General features: G+C 42.4%; 1 protein-coding gene across 3 annotated transcripts in view; it reads left to right on the top strand.

Annotated features, from left to right (window-relative positions):
• The window catches only part of SPTBN1 (spectrin beta, non-erythrocytic 1), a 198932-nt gene that overhangs the window by 54151 nt on the left and 120931 nt on the right, over window positions 1-23850 (top strand). For all 3 annotated transcript variants that reach the window (XM_060026609.1, XM_060026610.1, XM_060026611.1), the window contains exon 2: window positions 2777-2971. In XM_060026609.1, coding sequence (XP_059882592.1) covers window positions 2824-2971 — 148 coding nt within the window. In that variant the 5' untranslated portion in view covers window positions 2777-2823. The remainder of the gene's footprint in view (window positions 1-2776; window positions 2972-23850) is intronic.

Below are 23850 nucleotides of genomic sequence, written 5' to 3'. Positions count from 1 at the left end.
TATATTTACTGGCTTCGGTGTCTGAACTTTTTCGTGTTTTTATGAAGTCTTTTCAGTACGTTGCTAATGGAGGTGTTAAAATTGATCTACTGATAAATTTATATATTTTTTGATAGATTTATTTTTATTTTTATTTATTTATTTATTTTTTTGCGGTGTGCGGGCCTCTCACTGCTGTGGCCTCTCCCGCTGCAGAGCACAGGCTCCGGACGCGCAGGCTCAGCGGCCACGGCCCACGGGCCCAGCCGCTCCGCGGCATGCGGGATCCTCCCAGACCGGGGCACGAACCCGTGTCCCCTGCATCGGCAGGCGGACTCCCAACCACTGCGCCACCAGGGAAGCCCCTAGATTTATATTTTTGACCTTGATAATGTCTGCCTGATGGGAATCCAGGATTTTACTCCCATCCGAGATGTTTCTGTTTGAGCAGAGGTGGGTGACTCTGAGTTACAGATGGTGATTCAGTTGTGAGGGGGACACGGAGGATGTGTTGGGGATATTCTTGGATATCTTGTGAGAAAACAGCTAATGACAAAAGAGGGGGCAGGTCTGTGCTTTTGCCCCCAATTACTACACTACTTGAGGTGCAGTTCATTTGTTTCAGCTTAATTTATTGTCCACGGACCCCTGGTTGCGTGTGCCTTGTATGGTTCTGTGCTAGAACTTGAGAAAAAGCTGCCTTTTGAAGCACGATAAGAGGAATGTTTCTTTTCTGCGTATGTGGCTTTGTTTATTTTCTTTGTTTGGTGCCATGTGTGGGGAAAAATGTGAGCTCGAGTGGTCCATTTGTGGTTGCCGGGTGGTGTCTGGTTTGATTAGTGCATGAGCTCCAGTGATTAGGCTTGCTAACTCTGGTCTGTGCGTGCATTCTTGGGGCACGCTGAATGAGGTTTCCATGAAACGAGCATCCAGGTACAAAATCTTATAATTAATTTTTGAGTCTTAAGATGGGGCCTGGGAGAAGGGATGGGAGGGGGAGATGACAAACATCTTTTCCCTTGGGGTATCTTCCTACAACTAAGTGGGGGGGGGTGCATCTTTCTTCCTCCCTCTCTTTTTAATTTACTTAGATAGGCTTGTATATAAAATGTGCAGGAAGTTAACCACACCCGTAGGAATTAAGCACATATCCTTGCCTCCTAGAATCTGTTTTTCACACAGCACCAGGATTGATCTTTTAAAAACATACATCCAGTAATGTCAGTTATTAGGTTAAAATCCTGCTCTGGCTTCCCTCACACTTAGGTTAACAGCCCTTTGTGGACTGGCTCCACCTACCTTTCCAACCTCATCTCCTTGTATCTCTCCCTGCCTATCAGACTTGGGCCACACTGAGCTCTTCATTCCTCCAACAAGCCGTGCTGTTCTCACCTTAGGGCCTTTCCATGAGTAGTTTCCTTTGCTTGGAATGTCATTCCTCTTGATCTGGGTGTGACAGGACCGTTGAGAGCTCAGTTTAAATACCGACTCAGACCTTCCCAGACCACCAGCTCTAAAAGAGCCATTCATTCCTTTTCTCTCTTTTACTTTTAAATTAAGATATAACAGACACATAATACTTTGTAAGTTTTAAGGTGTAAGGTATGTTGATTTGATATGTTTATATATTGCAGTATGATTACCACTGTAGCATTAGCTAACACCTCTATCATTTCACATAATTATCATTTCTTTCTTGTGGTGAGGATGATTAAGTCTAGTCTCTTAGCAGCTTTGAAGTTTATAAGACAGTATGACTGATTACTCACTCTGTGTCACATCACTCCAGTTTCATTTTATTTTCTTTTCAACTATCTTGTCTTGTCTTTTGTGCTTTTTTGGTCCAGCTCTTCCTAGTAGGATGTAAGCTTCACTAGAGCCAGGTCCTTATCTTGTTTACCGTTAACCCAGCATCTGGAACAGTGCTGAGCATGTACTAGGTCCCCGGAACATTTTGGTTCCGTGAATGAATAATAGCTGTACTGAGGGGAGAAGCTATATATTTAAAGCTAAATGTATCTCTCTTAATTCTCTGAGGGCACTGTGATAAAGACGGCAGTGGGCCAAACGCTGAGGCTGAAGTTCTTGTTTCCCATTTATCCCTGTAAAACATTGTGGCCCTGGTGGGTCCCTGAGACGTGGGTATTGGGGTGGGTAGTAGAATTTGTAATAACACAGTCATATACATAATTTCAGTCATTATTCAGTCATTTTTTGGTATCTGTTAAACACTAGTACTGTCCTTGCTGCTGTATATTTACTATGTCATTTAATCTTAGGCATCAGTTTTCTAATATGTAAATGATATGTTTAGATAAAATGATCTGTTAGTTCTCTTATATCACATTATATGAATTTCTAGGAGAAGCTAAGAGATTATAGTTTATGGTGACACACAATAGAAACAGATTAGTTCGTTCAGAATACCTACCCAAGGTAGGTATTCATTCAGCTCTAATAAAACTTTAAAATTGCAAAGTCTAAACTTTAGAAAGGAGGAAGAAACCCACCCTTTGTTGGGTATCCGTCATCTCATTCAGTCTTCTCAACAACCTGTAGAGTATCTTCCCTCCTTCATGTCTGCGGAAACGGAGGCTCAGAGGTGTTACGTGCCTTGGCCAAGGTCACACACATGTTACGAGGCAGTGCTGAAGTTCCCAACCAGCTTCCATTGACTCCAGAGACCTGCTCTCAGCACGTAGGAGTTGTGTTACCTTCTGCTCACCTTTCCCCAGTAGGTTTTGTGGGGATCGACAGCTTAGACTCCTGACTAGCGTTTCCCTTCTGTTTCTCACAGACCTCTGAGAAGGAGCTGATGTGGAGAAGCAGCTGAGGCGGTCCAGGATGACGACCACAGTAGCCACAGACTACGACAACATCGAGATCCAACAGCAGTACAGCGATGTCAACAACCGCTGGGACGTGGACGACTGGGACAACGAGAACAGCTCCGCGCGGCTCTTTGAGCGGTCCCGCATCAAGGCTCTGGCAGGTAGGGTGCCCTTATGTCCCGTCACAGAGGCCTGGGATGCCTTACAGGTCCCTTTGAAATCATCCACCCTGTCCCCCTCTCAAGATCAGCTCAGCTCTACGTGAACACGTCCCACCAGAGCAAGCCGACTGTTTCATAAGGTGGCCAGTTTCCTATCTGGGGGCCTGTCAGTCCCACAGCCCAAATGATTCAGAGCCCAGGGTGGTTTTTATAGCCGTTCAGAAAGAGATGCCCTAGGCTTGTCAGAAATCTTTTATTTTTAACACATCTTACATTTCAGTATATTGAAGTATACTATACCTTAGACACAAAAATACAGTTTGACCCTGGAACAACATGGGGGTTAGGGGCACCAACCTGCTGCACGGTCGAAAATCCATGTATTTGACTCCCCCAGAACTTAGCTACTAATAGCCCACTGTTGACCTGAAGCCTTATCCATAACATAAAGAGTCGATTAACACATAATTTGTAAGTTATATATATGATATACTGTATTCTTACTGTAAAGTAAGCTGGAGAAAAGAAAACGTTATTAAGAAAATCATAAGGAAGGGAAAATACATTTACTCTACATCTGTATATTTATTGAAAATAAATGTGTCAATGTAAGTGTAAGTGTACCTGCACAGTTCAAACGCTTGTTGTTCAAGGGTCAACTGTATACAAATTAACCTGTTTACTTAGGGCCTGTGATATATAAATTAACTTGACCTGTTACAGTACTTGCTTTGAGTGACCAAGGTTAGTTAGTTTCACGTGCAAAGGTTTTGGATCTGAAAAGCAATAGCTTAATCTGGTGAGGGCACATTTAATGCTATAACAGGTAAGTCTGCCATTGATAAAGTTAACAGGCACACATCCCTTACTTCATGATTTCTCACTCCCTTGTTGCTGTTGAATACTTAGGGCACACTTTTACCAGGGCCCTAGATGGGGTGGAATTGCCCTGAAAATCAGGAAGGGGGTTCAGTCACAATGAAAACTCAGCAGTATTGAATATGTGTAAACCAAGGGGCCAATGTGGAGTTTATTCAAAATCTTGCCTCTGTACTTTGAGACCCCAAATAAAATGATTTCCAAATGAGAAAAGTGGGTTTATGTATTTTTTCCTAATATCTTTAATTATGACAAGTAAACAAAAGTCATGACTTAAACAAGTGAGTTTCCTGTTAATTGTGAAGATAGCTGACTTTTTTATTACCTTTACAGTGTAATCTGTTTATGAGGCATGTGTCATTTGGAGTTCTCTTGATTGTAAGCAAAAGGAAACCTAGCCCAAAGTGGTTTAAATGACAAAGAGACATGACAGAGAATAGTAGACAAATTTAGCATTTAAGCCAGATTTGCTCCTGGGCTTAGATGGTATGACCAGGATCCAGTTTCTTTCCACTTTTTGGCTTTCCTTGCTGGTGTGGACTTCATTCTCAGGTAGGCTCTTGGGTCCCTGGAGTCCCAGGATGGCTGCCCTGGGTCTCAGATCTGTTTGTAAGGACATCCAGTAGAAAAGAGCACCTCTGCTTGCCCAGTACTGTACTTCCACTATGGCCGTGGAATCAGTCTCACTGGCTTGACTGTGCTTGGGTCACGTGCCTCTCTCAGACCCTCTCTCCACTGGAGTCAGAAGAGGATATGCTGATTGACATCAGCTAATCGGAATGCATCTTGGGGTGCAGGGAATTGCGGGGTTGGGAGTGGCGAGGGGTCAGTCCCACCCAAACAGCTTGGCTAGAAACTTTAGAATACAACAGGAAGGAGGAAGAGGGAAATGGATGTTGAGGGTGCAGGCAACTAAATGCTATGGAAAAATTGTTCAGCTGCCTTAGGATAATTTGTTTGTTGAGTGGTGGTGATTTGTAGGTCTTTCTCGAGCTTGCCTGATTCGAGGGCATAAATGATTAACCAGATAGTCACTCTAGAATTAGAGCTTTAGTTTCTAGCTTATTCATTAACATGGAACCTTATGGAAACCATGATCTTGTCTCGTGCTAGTGGATCGATTTGTACTTTAATGTCTTACCTCATTTTCTTGAGGTTTCATTGGAGCTGTTAGACCAGTATGATATTAGTGGCCAGTTATCTTTGATCATGAGTCATTTACTTTCTGGTTCCAGACTACCAGGTACAGTTGACCCTTAAACAACGGGGGTTTGAACTGTGTGGAGGATTGGTGTCCCTCACCCCTGTGTTGTTCAAGGGTCAGCTGTAGTATCGCCCTTTTAAGAATTTTACTCGCAAACTGCAGAGCAGTTCCTTGCTTTGTTCTTTTCTCTAGTTCCAGAGGCGATCCCCAGCTGTCCTTAGGATTAATCAGTTGTCCCTACACTTCCTAAGATGTCTTTCCCTCTGTGTTATCCAGGTCCTTGAACAAATGCTAATAATAGTAAGCATACTTACAGTGTGTCAGGCACTGTTTTAAATGCATTGCATATATTAACAGTTAATCCCATAACAACTATGAGAGAGATTGTTATCTACAATGTATAGATGAGGCAGCTGAGGCACAAAGAGATTAAGTAGCTTGCCCAAGGTCACACCACTGATAAGTGACTGAAGGCAGACTGACTCCAAAGTGTATATGCTACTATTTTTTTGCTATTCAGTAAAATGCAAAATGGTTCAAAGCTCACTGGTGTAGAGAATTGATGATGGGTAATGCAGACATGTTAAAAAGATCTTCAGAAGGCTCAGAAATGCATCCTGTGGCTTGAGGAAGCCGTGAGTAACCACGAGAAGTTACTGAAAAGAAAACATGCTGCCTCCAGGATAAATAATGTGGGGGGGGGGGGGGAAAAGAAAAGAAAAACAAAAAAAGAATTGCTTTTAGTGAATCCAGAAGATACCAGGAAAACCACCTGTTCATGGAAGAAATTATCTTGCTTTATTATCTGACTTCCCAGCTCTGTGGGACAGAAAAGTCTCTGAGCTCTCTAAGAAGCCTTATAAGCTGATAGCGGGAGTAACAGATCAGACCAGCACCGTCTAGAACTGTGGTTTTAGAATTTGAGTGGTCTTCAGAATCACAGCACAGATCGTGGGCCCACCGCCAGAGTTTCTGATTCAGTTAAGTCTGAGATGGTACTTGATAATTTACATTTCTGACAGGTTCCCAGGTGATGCTGATGTGGCTGGTCTGGGGAATCCCATTTTGAGACTGGTGTAGAGTATCGATGGTCATCTGATCTACTTCCTTGGGTGTCTGAGGCCATTTCATCTAGAAACAAAACAAATGAACAAACAAACCGAAACCAAACTCACAGATACAGAGATCGTATTAGTGGTTACCGCAGGGAAAGCGGGGTGGGTATGGGTGAAAGAGGTGAAGGGGGGTCGACTGTATGGTGAATGGATGGTAAGTAGAATTGTGCTGGTGATCACTTCATAGTGTATACAGATGAGGAATTCTATTGCTGTAAACCTGAAACTTACATATTAAAGAAACCCTTTAATCTTTTAAAGAAAGGTAAAAGCTAAACATTTTCTTTTTACAAGTGATGGGTGTTTATGGTTTAGGGTTATATTTTGTGGAATCAACACAAATTAGGGGAAGTAGGAAAAGTAGTCTTTTTAAAAGTGCAACATTTAGCTTGAAAATATTGGTAAAGTAATTAAAATTAATATCTTTATATCAACACTCATAAATAGTGAATTTAAAAAATTAGGAGGCTATGTACCAAAATATTCCATGTTTCTTTCTGAGTAACTTATTTCTTATTTGTATTTGAACTTTTTCCTGAAATAAATATGAACAGTTTTGTAATTAAGAAAAAAAAAACATAAAAACATCTTAACATCTAATATCACATTCAAAAGTTTTGATTAATTTTTCTCCCAAAATAATGGCATAGAGAAGTAGTAGGAGAAAGCCTGTGTATGAATGAACATTTAAAAAAATGACAGAAATTGAAAACAAGATTACTTTGGGAGTTGTCACTTATCAGCATTTATGAGATAAAATTTTGCAGGAGAGCCTTTCTGCTAAGGTACGGACATGGGAAAAGAAATTGACCTTGAGTTTATGTGGTTATGGGGAATTAAGAACAGCTGAGAAACATAGGAAAATGAGGTGAAAGCACCTAATTGTTTCTTTTACATTACATGGATAGAGTAAATAACACATATTAGTGGCTGTATGTGTAAGCCAGATTCCCTTTAAACGTAAGTATTTATTTGCGTGACCAAGAATTTTGGTGGAGCATTTAATCAGCTAAAGCAGTGATGTACTTTAAATGTCCAGATCAGTGCTGTCTGAAAGAAATATAATACTACACATGTGATTTTAAATGTTCTAAGTAAGATATTTCACTTAATCAGACAATCCAAAATATTGTATCAACATGTAATCAGTGTAAAAAACTTATTATAAATGAGATACTGTACATTTTTTATACTAAGTCTTTGAAATCCAGTATATATTTTATTTCCCATGTTTCACACGGTCACTTGGCCAGTGGCTGTGGGTTTGGACAGTGCATCTCTAGTGCCTTCACGTAGATGCTTTTATTGGTGAAAACTTCATAGATCCTGCTGAACAAATGTGGGCTTTAAAATCCCTATCACGAATTTGGTCTCGAGTATAGTTGTGAAGCCATGAGTAGTTGGCCACTTGGCTAAATGTGAATTTAAATTCTGATGAGGAATAACCCATCAATTGAATCATTATTATTATTATTATTTTTTGCGGTACGCGGGCCTCTCACTGTTGTGGCCTCTCCCGTTGCGGAGCACAGGCTCCGGACGCGCAGGCTCAGTGGCCATGGCTCATGGGCCTAGACGCTCTGCGGCATGTGGGATCCTCCCAGACCAGGGCACGAACCTGCGTTCCCTTCATTGGCAGGCGGACTCTCAACCACTGCGCCACCAGGGAAGCCCGAATCATTATTTTTAAAAGAATCACTCTTTATATATGTGTGTGTGCCTTTCACTTCTAAACTTTTATTAAATGGATGCAAAGTAGCAACAAAGGTCCTCCACACTGCTGTTTCCGCTGAAAACTTTGGCGTTGTTCTTGAGCTCGAACACTATTTTTGGATGCAGAAGACTCAATAGCAGACTTGTGTAAACATGCATATTCCAGGGTGTCCACGCTCCCTCCAAAAAATTGAGATTCACTTCAGTGGGAGGGAGCACAGTAATCTGCATTTTTAATGCATACAGTACTCTTTGAGAAACACTTTCCTGTGACATGGTCTAAAGTGTTCTCACTTAATATTCAAATCTTATTATCCTTGAGTGTTCTCACCAAAGTGAAAATCAACTTTTCATCTCTCCTTTAAAATATTAGTCTGCCCTTTCCCTCCAGTAAGTAGGTCACAGTTATGTTTTGATATCTCAGCACCTAAGAAGGCTTAATGTTCTGCCTGAACTGAGTAGAGAGCTGTCTCGTGGCAGGAGGAACACATTCTTGCTGTAATCCCTGCCCTCATTATAGCCCCTGTCTGGGTGCGTCTTCCTGCAGGAGGTGATGGAGGTTCCCCCATCTAACCCCAGCCCCTAGAGTTGTTTGGGCCTTTTAATTTGTAGTCTCCAGGAGGGCAGAACATTTCTTGGGGGCCTAAATTAGCTCTCTAGTGCTAATTAAAATTAGTGGGGACTCTTCAAAAGTTATAGATAAAAAAATTCAGGCACAGGGTTTTCTCAGGAGGAAAAGACTTGGATTCCATACGCTGAGAATTAAAGCAGAACTTGCCGTCTACTTTCTGCCAGTTGACTGCAAATTTCAAGCTGTCATTAAGGTTATATACTTAAATTATTTACTTAATCCCCAAATAGATAGACCTGTGCATATATGGTACTGTAAAAGCTGTTTTAGCTTACCTTTTTTGAGAGATGTCTTATTGTCCTTTCTACCTAAAATCATGAATTTTTAATTAGGTGGTTTAGATATTGGCTTCATATTTTTTAAGATCCCCTGTGCTACGGTGGTTTTACTTAGAAACTTCCCAGAATACGACTGTTAATTCACAATCAATCCCCCCTGCCAAGACTGAATACACAAACAAACAAATAGATGTAAAATATTTTACTTCCTTCTAGTGGAAGTATGGTGCCACCTTGCTATTGAACATGCAAAGAGATCTATAAAACATGGTCTGGAATGATCTAATTAGGAAGATAAAACCTATTTACATGAAACACGAACTAAACTTGTGTGCAAGTGGCAAGAAAGTAGTGCTGCAGTAATTTAGAGAAGGATTGATCGCAAGAGGGAAAAAACAAAGTCATTTTAAGAGGACGGGTCAAGGAATGTAAAGAACATTGGAACTTGGAGAGAGAGAGCGTGGAGCCTGAACCTTGGCGTGGCTGCTTCCGTTTCCACTGCAGCAAAACAGAGGAGGCCTTTCACTAAAACAGAAAGTGCTTTTGGCTTCTCAAGATGAGACACCACCTTGAGCTTGGATTCGTTCCTTGAAAATTTTAAGCTAGAGCTTTTCTTATGTGCATACTCATCACCCTGTTCAGATGGAACACTTTTATGCCCCAAGGGAAAGGCTTCTTGCATGATGGAGTGGATTTTTATAGTTAGGATTAACAGATTCAATAGCTACCCCATCTTTTCCCCCATCTACTCTTGAGGCTGTTTGCCTAAATTATGCATTATTTGGGATTATTTGTGAGAACAGGCATGGTCCCTAGTGCCACTAAATACACCACCCATTAGTTGTGAAATCTGAATCTGAAGGAGCATTTCATATCAAAGAGGTTCATGCAGGCTAGTGAAGAGAAGGTCTGTTTAGGTCATTACAAGTAGTCCTGGATTATACCCTCAATTTATTTTCTGTATACATAAGGCTTCAGTAGTTTCCTGACTGTAGGACTGCAGGAATCTTTTCTTTCTCTTTTGGGTAGAGCTTCCTCAGATTTCCCTCCCCTCTCTTTCTTCTTACTGCTGTAGATGACGCCCTCCTGACTTTTGAAATCAGCTTGGATTTCCGCTCCTGTGCCTTATATTCTTCAGATTTTCTTCTCATCTCAGCAATGGCTGAAACTCCATAGCAGCTGAGATGAATGATCCTGGCTGGGAGAAACAGCCTACTATTCCTCTCCTTCATCAAACCTCTTAACCACACACCATTCCTCTTCCTAACCCAGCCCCCATTCCTGCCCTTCAGTCTCTTTCAAGTTTCATTCCTTAGGTCAGAGAACTTCTCAATCCTCATTCCTTTACTCATCTCTTACTGCACCTTAGCCTTTGTCTTAACTTCTCACCCCACCAGAATATTTTCCTTAAGTCAGTCCCTGACTTTTGAGGAGCTCCAGTCACCATTTCTAGGGGAAAATCCCATATACTTTATGCTTGATTTGTGATTGAACTTAGGGAATGTGACCTGTCTTTTGTTGGAGACTGCCTAGGTAAGCAAAAGAGGAAAAATTCATGATTTTTCTCCTCTCTTCTACTTTTCCTGGCCCTCTCTGCATATGTGTACCCTCCACCCGCCGCCATCTGTCTGTCTTTTAAATATCAGCTTTCTTGAGATATTATTTACATACCATAAAATTCACCCCTGAGAAGTGTACAATTCAGTGGTTTTTAATGTACTCACAGAGTTGTGTAACTATCACCACTAATCCCAGAACATTTTTATCACCCCCCAGAGAAGTCGCATACATATTAGCAGTCGCTTCCCGTTTTCACTCCTCCCCAGCTCCAGGCAGCCACTGATCTAGTTTCTGACTGTGGATTTGTCTATTCTGGACATTTTATCTAAATGGAATCATACAACATGTGGCCGTTTGTGACTGGTTTCTTTTACTTAGCAAAACATTTTCAAGGTTCATCCGTGTTGTATAGCATGTTATCAGTACCTCTCTGATTTTTTCCCTCTGTTCTCTTATGTGAGTAATAGTGGTAGATTAGTGAGGAAGAACAGAAAAAATTCTATGAAAGTTACTGACAGGATAATACTATGATTTTAGCCGGCAGTTGCCTGGGAATAGATGGCAAATACCTCGTAGGCATCTGAAAGTACTGTAGAGTTAAGTACTTCTTCATTTACCTGGATGTGGTCATCAGATAAGCCTCCTGGCGGGTGTTCGGTCATCTCATATGGTCGTCTTTGTTCCATCTGTTAAATTCACTTCTACCGTTTAACTCTTTTGCCAGTTTTCTATCAAAGTGGACCTGTGAGCAGGTAAAGAAGAAAATATAAGAAGGTAAAAAGAAAATACATCATTTACATACAGGGCATTTATAAAGTCCTGTCCCCTTTAAAAACAATGTCCCACAATGAGAGCAAGCTAAAAGTGTCATGAAGTAGGTTTTATATTAACAATGGCAATTCATATAGCTAAGGTTTTTATTTAACCACCATCTGCGGCAGTAACATTCAATTTAATTTTCTAATTTGTAGAGAAAATTGATGCTGGGTAGATGTTAAATAGTTTCTTAAATTATGTTTTGATGTTTGACACCAAGTTGATTAAAGAAGGTGGCTTTGATTATTAAACTGCGTATTTGTCGGTAGTTTTGACACGATCACATAAATAGTAACCCAGTGGGAGGGTTCTGGGTAAGAAGGTAACAAGGTGGTTTGTGTCTGCTGATTGGCTTCTCTGGAAAGAATTCTGCATTCACAGTTATTTGGGGTTAGTCCTTTCTGGTTTTCAGGAACAGGGATTCACTTGAGTGTCTGAATAAAGATAGTGTGTGGTGGAGTGGGGGTGGGGAGGTTACTGCAAAGTTTCAGGTGCATGAGCCCCAGGAATCCATTAGTGACGGAGGCTGCTGTAGGGCTGGAGGTGATCTTCATCTTTCAGGTAGGGCGGGTACCTCGTGGATGGGAGCCCCCTGCATAGTGCTGGTATCTGCTCATCATAACTCAGCTCACTGATGGCTTTGGTATGTTATGGTTCCAACTCGACCTCCTGCCCATCTTTCTTTTCTGACGTCACTGCTAAACGACTCAAAATCCTGGCCTTCTCTGGTTCAGATCTCTGTGAGGTTGAGTATGGAGTTGGGGCTCTGATTGGCCCGGATAATTTTTTTTTTTTTTTTTTTTTTGCGGTATGCGGGCCTCTCACTGCTGTGGCCTCTCCCGTTGCAGAGCACAGCCTCCGGACGCGCAGGCTCAGCGGCCATGGCTCACGGGCCCAGCCGCTCCGCGGCATGTGGGATCTTCCCTGACCGGGGCACGAACCCGCGTCCCCTGCATCGGCAGGCGGACTCTCAACCACTGCGCCGCCAGGGAAGACCCCGGATAATATTTTTATACCAGGTCATGACCCACTGGTTACTTACGAATGATTACCTTTAAAAGAGTTACCCAGAACATTGGTGAAGAGCAGGAAGTCATATGTCTAAAACATACTGGCTGCATTCATCCACGGATTAGAGGGGATTTGGCTGGCAGTTGGAGGCTATGGTTGGCATTTCTAATGCAGCATTGTGGTGTGGTGGGGGAAGGTATTTTATATTAGGCCTTTGGGGGAAAGATATTGGTATATCTTGTGTGATCAAGGGAAGAGCTAAGCAGCCAGTCTGAAGGAAAGGCAAAGTGCAGACAGGCTCCGGAACAACAGAAATTAAGGCTTTCCGTCTCTCAATCTCTTGATTTTAGCTTCTGTCTCTGCCCCTGCAGGTGGTCTTCCAGGTAGCAGGAGGTGTGGTTGCCATGTGCCCCTGGACTTTGCTATTCACCACTTGTCCCATTTTTCTAGTTCCAGTTGGAAACGTTGGGGCTGTTTGCTAAGGAGGATGTAATTTATGGGGCTTTGGTCACGGGGTGACTCCTGAACCGGTGCACTGTGGTGTAGGGTGTAGAGGCACGTAAGAACACAGTAGCTCTCCCTGGAACCGCATGGAGGTCCTCCTGGAAAAGGGAGTGGGTGTTGGGCAGACGGCAGTACATAACAGTAAATGTTCATGGCATGTTTTCAGATAGATGTCCTTGATTCAGAGGGAACACTTTTTATAAAAATGGCAAGCTGACCATCACCACTGACTAATAGCTTCCTTAAAACAAGGCAACCAATAACCTTACAGCTTCCTTTAAGATCTTGGAAGAAGTAAACAAAGAGAAATGAACATTAGCGTGTCAGTCTTTAGAAAATGTCTTATTAGAATAAGCTGTTCAGTCTGTACCTAAGTTAATTTGTGAATTTGCTTGGTGATTTAGTGACTTGGAAACAGTCTATCCCATTCTTTCTTCTGGGGCCTCAAGGACCAGCACATTCTTAGAGTATGACAGGTGCCCAGTAATAGAATGTCATTCCAGATATTTTAGCAGTAGAGTGACGTAAGTACAGTATTAGCATGTTCCTACCGACATGTAATCTATTTCGGGAAAATAGACTGTATGTATAAAACAGTCAGTGCATGCGACAGTATTACACAAAAGTGTTGTGACACTTCCCCCAAACCTGAATCTTGGTCTCTTCATTTTCTGGTTGTTAGAGATGTCCATTTTCCACAATTCTTATCTCTTCTAGAGTCTCATTAGGTAATTTTCAAGGGAAGTTTTAATCTCTTTCTTGCACACCTGTGAATTTTCAGAACCCTAAGGTAGTGACATAATTGGGTGATGGGCACATGTTACTGGGTGAGGCTGATAAAAATTTTGTCACATAGGTTTAAATTTCTGCAGACTCCTTTGATTTCTTGAACATGCATGTGAAATTGCTTTATCAGCCACATCATTGTGTCCGTAGGCATCATAAGGAAGGACTGAAGTCAGGGAGATGCTGGGCCATTTGCCAGGTCCCTGGACCCTCCCTGCCTTGCATGTTACCGTTTGGATCACCCTGTAAGTCTTCAGCAAACCCAAGCCCTCTCCACTGGCTCCAGCCTGAGCCTTATTGATTTTGTGTGTGTGCTCAAGGTGGATGTATCCATACTTTGTCTCTCTGGCTGACTGCTAAACTCCTCAAAGCCAGTGGCAACGAGTAACGTTTTCTTTCGGCATTCCTCACATAAGTCAGAATGCGATTATGTACTTTTACTTGTCAGACTGAAGAACTGATTCATGATCAGAACTACTAAGTATCACTTCATTTGGGGAAAATTTCTCCCTAATTTCTGTAATACCATTGAAAAATTAGTTCTACGTATTTAAGAATTTTACATTAAAATATATTATAAAATAATGCCTTGCATTGTATATTGTATGTTACAATGCATGCATTGTTAAAAAAAAAGAAAGAAAGAAAGAAAGAAAGAAAAGTCCGAACACTACGGAAGTAGACAGTGAATGTTTCCCCTTCCCCAAACCTGTCTCCATCCCTAAAGATAATTCCTTTTAAAAGTTTGATGTATATCTTTTGGGATATTTTCCATGTAAAATTATTATAAACAGTAGCAGGACCAGTTGATTGTTAGAATCTGGAGTTTAGTCTTTTCCCCACCAAAGAGGGGACTGTCTTAGATTTTCGTTCTTGGCAGGAGCCGATCTCCGTACTGCATTGTCACCTGAAGAGAGGCTTTTGGAAGTTTGGGGCATTGTTTGGAAGCTGGTACAAACCATTCTACAGTGGATCAGACATCCTTCCACGATGCTCTCAGGGTGGCACCTGCCCCCTTTTGTGCTGCACATGTCTGCCCCTAGGGTTTTATTGCTTTTTGGCCAGAAGAGCTAAAGCTAAAGATTTCTTGATTTGTCTTCTCCTCTTTCATGTCACTGCAGTGTTTCTGGACCTCTTCTCTCCTTGTCTCTTTGCCTTCCATGTTTCTGGGATACTAGAGGTGCTCAATGGGGGCGGGCATCTCTAAAGAGGCAGTCACTCCTGGGTGGGCCCACAGTTTGCCTGTGTTCTCCTGTGTGTCACATTAGCCTCAAGTGGGTGCCGGAAGTTGGAGTTTGATAATTTAAGGGTTCATCACAAATTTGTAAATGCTGGCCACAGTTTTCCTCCTGGAATACTGTATTGTGACTTTAAGGACATAGGGAATTTGGCGAATATGGTGGCCACACACGACAGAGAAGGAATTGCTATTATTGTAGTACATGGTTCCTAGAATATTTCCATTTTGCTTCAACAGCCAAATCTGTTTCCCTTATCTGTCCCCTAGACTAGGCTCCAAGTGGACTCGAGTGCTGTTGTCATGATGGTTGTTTTCACTGATGTATAATTTAAGCCTTTTCTTCTGTGGCTAACAACAACAGAAACAATCTAGTAACTTTCTGAATCCATGGGGCTAGCGGCCTGTCATTTATCCAGCTTGGGCCCGTGGTCAGTTTTTACCTTCTCTCTAGCCAGGATGTGGGTTTGACAGTTCCATGGATTGATAGTCCTGAAGCTGTGTTATATACTGATGTTGGAGAAATAAGTTTACAAACCACATCTTTTAGCCCTTTGTGTGTCTCTACTGTGAAAATACAAAGTTTTGTACCTGGAACTGGTCGTCCTGCAGAGGATCAGTGTGTACCTCTTGCTTTTGCCCTGAGCCCCTAAACGCACCGTCCGTGGAGCTGTCTCCATGCATTTGAGGGAAGGCTGGTATTAGTAGGGATGCTTGTAAATAATGGAGAGGTATTTAAGACTGCCTTGAGAATTATGGGATGGAGAGGAGGCAAGGCTGGAGAAGGCACTTGATACTAATTTGAAACCCAAAACCCCTGACACTGAATTAACAGGTGTGCTTGTGCTTTCTTTGTGCATTTAATCAGCTGTAATCTTCAGGTGTGCCCACATGTAGGTTTTTCTTTTTTCTTTTTGATTCCCTCACATTCAGGGAGCCATTTCAATTGGCACACCCAACACCGTTATTATCTGAACTGAATTTTATCATGAAGGATGAAGTTTTCTATGTTTTTTAAACTGAATGGAGGACTTTAGAGTAATCACGTTGATCTAATCTATAACTGACTTAAGATTTTGAAAGAAAGAAATTTGAGCAAAATATCAGTAAGAAATATAATTTACCTGGCAATCTAGTACACACATAAATGTATGTCCAGATCTTCATTGACTTACGATAAGGTTATGTCCTGATAAACCCATCAGCAAGTTGAAAATGTCGTAAGTCCAAAAAAATGCATTTAATACACCTAACCTACTGAACACCATAGCTTAGCCTTGCCTACCTTAAACGTGCTCAGAACACTTACATTAGCCTGAATCTAACAAAGCCTATTTTATAATGAAGTGTTGTCCATCTCATGTAATGTATTGTTTATGCTGTACTAAAAGTGAAAATGAGAATGGTTCCAAGTGTATTGGTTATTCACCCCTGTGACCGCCTGGTTGACTAGAGCTGCTGCCCAGCATCACGAGACAGTATCGTACAGCATATTGCTAGCCCAGGAAAAGATAAAAATTCACAATTCCAAGTATGGTTTCTACTGAACATGTATTGCTTTTGCAAAATCGAGTTGAACCATCGTAAGGAACTGTCTGTATGTGGGTATGTGTGTGTGTGTGTGTGTGTGCACCCACATTTCAATTTCACAAAGTAGTGTTTACGTGTATTTCATGAGATGCTCTGATATTTTTCGTTCTATTTTTTTAAAATGCTAGTATTGATCCGCTAATTAGAGTTTATAACCAACAGTGTTGGAAAACCCTGTGATAACAGGTCCATTTGAAAGAATATCTAAGTGGTCTCTCTGCTTTTAAGCTTTATGAATCATGATTATTAGAGTGATTATTTGATGTTTTTGTTTCATTCATTAGTGAGTGAATGAATAAATGAAATCTTTATTGAGCACCTCCTATGTACCAGGCACTGTGATTAACATTAGAAATGCAGTTGACCCTTGAACAATGTGGGGGTTAGTGATGCCGACCCTCTGTGTCAGTGAGAAATCCGAGTACTGTATAACTTGGCAGTTAGCCCTCTGTATCATGGTTCCTCTGTATGTGTGGTTTTGCATCTGCTAGATTCAACCAACCGTGGATCATGTAACACTGTAGTGTAGTATCTACTGTTGAAAAAAATACACATAGAAGTGGACCTGCACAGTTCAAATCCACGTTGTTCAAGGGTCAACTGTGTAGAGATAGGTTATGAAGTGAAAACAAGCTTGTGGCCAGCAGAAAAGATTTTCAGTTCTCGCAGAGGAGAGGCAATGTCAGTAGATGGAAGGGAGTTACAGGCTGAACAGGTGGTGCCCGGAATGGCACGACAGTACCCGGCTGTCTTGGGCAGCCATACGGAAGTGCAGAAGGAACTAGAGGGAGAACCCTAGAAGTGCGCGAGGAGGGCCTCAAATGCCCTGCCAAGGAGCTGTCTTTATCCTTAAATTTAGCCTGTGGTTTTCAACATTGAGTTTGCGAGAATTTTTATTTTTAAGTAGACTTGTATTTGCTACCTCAATATGTAAAATGGCAAACTTGGAGCCACTCTGGATGAAACAGAGTGGCCTCACCTGGATTTCTACCCCCAGGGGTTCTGAGCCTTCTGGTGACTTAACCTCAGAACCCTTTGGTAGGATGGCACTTGGGTGTCAGCAGGAGCCCTCTGGGGACACCATGGAGGAAGGCCTAGGAGGAAAGCTAGATAGAGGGAAGCCATTTGGGGAGACTGTCCTGTTTGTCTGGAGGAGATGAGTAGGAGGCCCTGAAACTGGGGCGGTCGCCAAGGGTTTGAGAGAGCAAAGACTTAAGCCGTTAATCAGAATCCCTAGGACTTGCTCTCCAGTGGGCTGTGGAGGGGATGGGAAAGGAAGGCGGGAGGAGCATGAATTTGGTTTTGGTTATATGAAACCTCATGCTACGTTTTTTCTTCTGGGTTCCAGATGCTTGGGGTGTCTTGAGAGCTGTATGGGGTATTTTGGTCACAAATGTGCAAGGCAGGCCACTGTTCAGTATTTTGTTTTTGTTTTTGCTCTATCACGTGGCCTCTAGTTTTCAGGATTATACCACGTTTTCCTTAGCTTGTATTTGCCTATATTCTCCCCAGCCTTTGGAAAACACATGGGCCCCGAGCTCGCTCGTCTGCCTCTCCACATGCCCATGTGCGGGTCCTCCTAGGACCTGAGCACCCGGCTGTTCCTAGGCTTGGATTCAGGCATCCAGGACCATCCGTCACAGGGCTGATGCTGAGAAAGGAAGAGTGGCTTTCGAGGCCTGGGGTCTGAGATTAAATCCCTGCTCTGCTACTTACTAGCTGTAAGGTAGTGGGGCAAAGTCACTTCTATAGGATGAGAATCATAATATCCTCCCTGTGGGATTGTTGCGGGAACTTTAATGTGGAAGCTGCCTAGCTCAGCGTCTGCACAAGGTAGGCATGCGTGGGAGGTGCTAATTATAACATTGCACTAGGAAGATAAATCTTCTGAAGAGAGGTCTCCTCTCTCCTCCTGCAAGGAGGCCTTCCATATTAAGAAATGCTACATTAATACATGGTCGGAAGATCAGAAGTCAAGGTGGGAAAGCAAGAACATTCAAAGGATGCCTGTCTGATGGCCTAAAGATAGTGCCAACCTGTGGCTTTGTTGCTGTGGTGTTTAGCGGGCATTTGTGATTCCACGCCGCCTTCTGGGGAGTAGGAAAAGCATCGGAAAAGCCTCCTTTTTAACTAAAAAAAAAACCCTAATATGTTCTTCGCATTTGCATCTTCTCTTGCTGCATTTTCCTGTTTGGGGTTTGTACTCAGTGCACATTAAAATGATCAGAACCCTAAACATTCATTGAGAGAATGATTTAGGGGAAAAGTTCCATAAAAACATTTAAAAACTTTTCTTGGAGTGGAGGTTGAGAAATTTATTTGTTTTTTTCCCTGCAAATAACCAAGATTGGAGGGAGGGAGTGATGGAGATGGGAGTGAGAGACCTGTGTTGCTTGGAGGGGGCGGGGCGAGCTCAGTGTAGAACAACCAAGTCGAGTAGGCCAGCACTTGCTGGGAGAGGGTTGATCCTTCATGGGGGTTATTAGGTTTGGTGCTCTTTCCTTCTTGTTGAGACAGCTGTAGTTTGGTATCAAGGGATAATAAAGAAGAAATATTGCTAGATTTTCAGGGGGATTATTTGTAATACTTAAAATTTGTGTATCATTTTCATCTTGGGGAAGATTATAAAAATATTACTTAAATATTAAGAGCAGTCTTCAGTAGGGGGCATTAGCCCCCATTTCACAGATTTCAGTCTGAGATTTTCTGAATTAGGTTGTTATTTGCCCCAGCCTTCCTACTTCAGTAGTAATATAAATCAGAGGCCCCTGCGTTCCAGGGCGGTAATTGAAAGCCTCTGATGCCTATCTTTGACCTATCTTCTCCAACTCTCTTGTAAATTGCCCTCCTTCGCCTAAGTATTTGTAGGTATCTGAATGCCTTTTAATTCATGAAAAAAAAATCTTGTACCTCTTCCTACAGTTACTCCATATCAGAGAATTATGAGTAAGACTCTGAGATACCTTGCATAAACTTAGAAGATTAGAACTGCTGGAGGAACAGAAATTAGAGCAAAGTTTTTAGAGTTTTTTTTTTTTTAAGTAATGAATACTCATTTTATGACATCAGTGGTGATTGAGCTTATTTTAAAACCTTTTCTCATAGAGCCAAACGTTACCTATGTTTAACAGGACAGCTGAATCAAGAATCAGATATTTTACAGAGTTCTTTCTTCTGATTGTCACGCTCAAGAGAAACGTGACCAGTTTGAAAAGGGAGGCCTATGTGACTTATTTTTAAAAAAGGTCAAACAATCTGTGTTAAATAGTATACTAAAAAGTTATGGTGGTATGAATTACCTTATAAGGCATGGAGGTATAAAAGATATCCTAGATATGACTGTTGGTAGATTGTAGAAACAACTTGAAAAACATTTTTAGAAAAGGGGTATGTTTATATTTAAGGAAGGATGAAATTAAATAAGTGAAGGTATCCTGGGATACCTGGGCACTTTATTTAACGTGCCTACTATTGCATTGCTCTTCTACTGTTAGAGAAAAGCCAGGCATTAAAGATGGGCATTATATTCTAGGGAAAACTTTTTTTAGGTCCCAAAGCTTTTCACGGCATTGACAGAAGGGCTTCAGCTGGGAGGCTGTTGTCAGTATTGTTTTTGCAGTCAGGAGATCTATCGAGGTGCTGCTGGGCTTGGCTGGTTGAGACTTTAGAGAAATCATGCAGCCTCTCTCAGCTTCACTTTCATTTGAAAAAGGAGGGACGAGGGACGGGATGGTTAGGTATTCTAAGGTCCCATAGGCCTCCGAGAGTGTGTGTGGGCTCCTGAGGAGTTAGCAGGCTGCCTTCCTGTGGTTACCAAGGTGAGTTTTTGGCCTCTTTTCCCAGTGGTTTCTGTGTACACAGTGAGATGCAAACTGTGTTTAGGGATGATAGCAAACTTTGTCCTTCTCCAGGAAATGATAAATGCCATGTGACTCTGACTCAAGTCCTAGTCTCTTGTTAATTTTTTGTAAACTTTTTACGTTTGATGAGTCAGAAATGCAGGCTCTTGTAGAGTGTTAACAAGACTTTGATTATAATCGCTTCAAATTGCAGGCCCTTCTCCTGTGTAATGATTTTTGCCATTTGCCTTTCCATAATCTTACATAGGCAGGATAGAAGGACGCTTTGATCAGTAAGAACTGTGATCTGTTGCTTCATGAGCCCTCATTACACTAAAATTATTAACAGAAAACTATGTGCACACATTAAGAGGATATCAGCAAGTCTGAATATTTCATGAGAGTTGATGCAGTATCACAGAACCTTAGGAGTACAGAAAACTCCTCTGTTCATATCGGCCAAGGTGATCCTGTGCACATGTGCGCCTGCTCGTGGACGCACACACCACACCTGCATCCAAATTGTATAGATGTGTGCATGCCTGCTTAACTACGATGTGTTGCTACTGACTCTTCCTAAACGACCAAAAACTACTACTACAGATTTGTGCTTTGGGGATTCAGTCTCAAAGAGGCTGACGGAAAAAACAGCTTTTGAACAATTTCATGAAGGGTGGGCTTGCAGAGATCAGAAGGCCTGACCCTAGGGGTAACTGCAGTACCTGGAGGTTACTCTACAGCACTCTGTACACAGACGCGAGGCTTGGAGGCAATTTGGAGTCAATAAGTACTTTATTGGGACTTTTGTTGTAAAAATGAGAGTTGGCAGGATTCCAATACAGTTTTTTTTTTTTCCTTAAGAGTTGAAGAGAGGACTTGGAGGGATCAGTGTGTTGGTTGATAGCATTTGAGAATGTCTTGTTTGAGTTTGGAGTCATAGATGCATAACATGGCCTAAGATCAGCTTTCCTTCCCATACCCAGTAGTGGATTCCCACAGAGTCAGTACCAAAGCTTTTAAATTTCATTTAACTTTATTTTTAATTGTGGTAAAAAAACACATAACATAAAATTTACCGTGTTAACCATTTTTAAGTGTACAGTTCAATAGTGTTAACTATATCGACATTGTTACGTAGCAAATCTCTAGAACTTTTTCATCTTGCAAAACTGAAACTCAATACCCATTAAACAACAACTCCCCAATTCCCCCTCCCCCAGCTCCTGGCAACCTCCATTCTACTTTCTGTTTCCTTGAGTTTGACTACTAGATACCTCGCGTAAGTGGAATCATACAGTACCCGTCATTTTATGACTGGCTTATTTCATCGTGTCCTCATAATGACTTAGCAGAATGTCCTCAAGGTTCATCCATCTTGAAGCATGTGACAGGATTTCCTTCTTTTTTAAGGCTGAATAGTATCCCACTGTATGTATGTACCACATTTTCTTTATCCATTCATTCATTCGTAGACATTAGGATTACTTCTACCTCTTGGCTCTTATGAATAATGCTGCAGTGAACATGGGTGTGCAAATAATGTCTTTGAGATTCTGCTTTCAGTTCTTTTGGATAAGCCCAGAACTGGGGTTGCTGGATCATATGTAATTCTATTTTTAATTCTTTGAGAAACCATCATACTGTTTTTCACAGCAGCTTCACCATTTTACATTCCAACCAACGGTGCACAAGGGTTCCAATTTCTCCCCATCCTTTACTGAAACTTTTATTGTTATTAAGATAAGATGTAGTGGAAAAAGATACCATCGTGGTCACAATTCGTGGTTTTCCTGGTGGATGGTAATTTAAAAGGGTGATAGAAATGGTAATAAAAAGGTAAGTGGAGAGGTGGTTATAGGTGAGCATGGCAAGTTTTAGAAAAACGCTTAGTCTCTCACTTCATTCTTTTTTTTTTTTTTTTGAGGAACACGGGCCTCTCACTGTTGTGGCCTCTCCCGTTGTGGAGCGCAGGCTCAGCGGCCATGGCTCACGGGCCCAGCCGCTCCGCGGCATGTGGGATCTCCCCAGACCGGGACACGAACCCGTGTCCCCTGCATCGTCAGGCGGACTCTCAACCACTGCGCCACCAGGGAAGCCCTCTCACTTCATTCTTTACCTGTCGTTAAAGTGCTAGTTATAATGAATAGATTCATACATCAGATGTGTTTTAAAAAATGCCTCCTGAGTAAACTATTCCCTCTGAACATCATAAGAATAATAGAGGACTGCCCTGGTGGCACAGTGGTTAAGAATCTGTCTGCCAATGCAGGGGACACAGGTTCGATCCCTGGTCTGGGGAAGATCCCACATGCCGCGGAGCAACTAAGCCCATGCACCATGACTACTGAGCCTGCGCTCTAGAGCCCGTGAGCCACAACTATTGAGCCTGTGCGCTGCAACTACTGAGCCCACGTGCTGCAACTACTGAAGTCCACACACCTAGAGCCCGTGCTCTGCAACAAGTGAAGCCACTGCAATGAGAAGCCCGTGCACAGCAACGAAGACCCAATGCAGCCAAAAAAAAAGAATAATAGAGAAAAATCCAGTGAAGAAAACCAAGAGAAAGGGGGTCTTTGAACAGCAGACCTTGGGATTCAGTTTGTTTGGGGCTGACTGTGTGTTTGGGTCTCTGCTGGGCTGGGAGGGTGAGATCAAAGGGGCCAGTACCACAGTCCGGGGTCTCTCAGCTGGTACAAGTTGGATGTCAGAGAACACACAGAAAGATATGGGTCATCTGCCACTTAGTACAAGTCTGTCGGCTCCAACTTGGTGTTGGATCCTGGAAGGGAGGCGGGAGAGGGGATGAGGATGCCCTTTCTCTGATTTCAAGCCCTGGGCCCGCTTCACTGACCGAAGGGCTCAAGAAATGCATGCCACTGCCTTTGTCCTCAGCCCATGATACCTTCAGGTTTTCCCTGGAAATGAAAGAGGCAGCAGGAATTCAGAAGGCCTGCTTTCTGATTGCTGGTGTGCAGTAACTTACTCTGTGTCTGTGGGCATGCCGCTCTGTGCTTCATTTTCGTTCTCTGTAAATGAGATGGCTGGCTCAGGTGGGTGAATTTTGAAAAGGACCTTCTTGACACCTGTTCAGAGTTCTAGCTCTCATCACCTTGTGAAGGATTAAGGTATGGATGGGGGGTGTTACATAAGGTGGAACAGGCCCTGCGGTTTACCATATGGTGTCAACTATCTCACAGAGCCCCTGCTGTGTTCAGGCTTCTGTTCAGTGTGCAGGCTTCTGAAATGCCTAAGTCGCTTTTGAACAGTTGTTTCTTAGAGGATACTGGGCTAGGTGTGGGGTGAAGGTTATGTAAGACTTGCATCTGCCCTAAAACAGATCATGATGTATTTCCAAGAGCATTATATCCAGAGGACCCTGGAGGTTTTCTATTTTAGATCTCTTCGTTTTTAGGGAGAGCATTTTGAGAAGCCAAGGGCCGGGCTCTGGGTCAGCAAAGCCAGTCAGTGTCAGAAGCTGAGGCTGGAGTCCACTTTTCACTTCTCTTGAGTCTGTAAGGGGTGCATTCTCCATTATTTTAATTAGGTAGATAAGACTGGTGCCCAAGAAGAGATAAGCAGTACTCCAAGGCAGCACACAAAAGGTGCCAGACGATGCGGGGCTGACAGTATGGGTATAGGGTTTCTGAAAAGGAGCAATCATTCCAGCTGGGATAATCTGGGAAGCCTTCCTTGAGGAGGGAAGTTTTGAGCTGGGC

Source organism: Delphinus delphis, chromosome 12 (assembly GCF_949987515.2).
Source record: "Delphinus delphis chromosome 12, mDelDel1.2, whole genome shotgun sequence".
Lineage (NCBI taxonomy): Eukaryota > Metazoa > Chordata > Mammalia > Artiodactyla > Delphinidae > Delphinus > Delphinus delphis.
The sequence above is the reverse complement of the archived record's forward strand: the minus strand, read 5'-3'. Positions and strand labels throughout refer to the sequence as shown.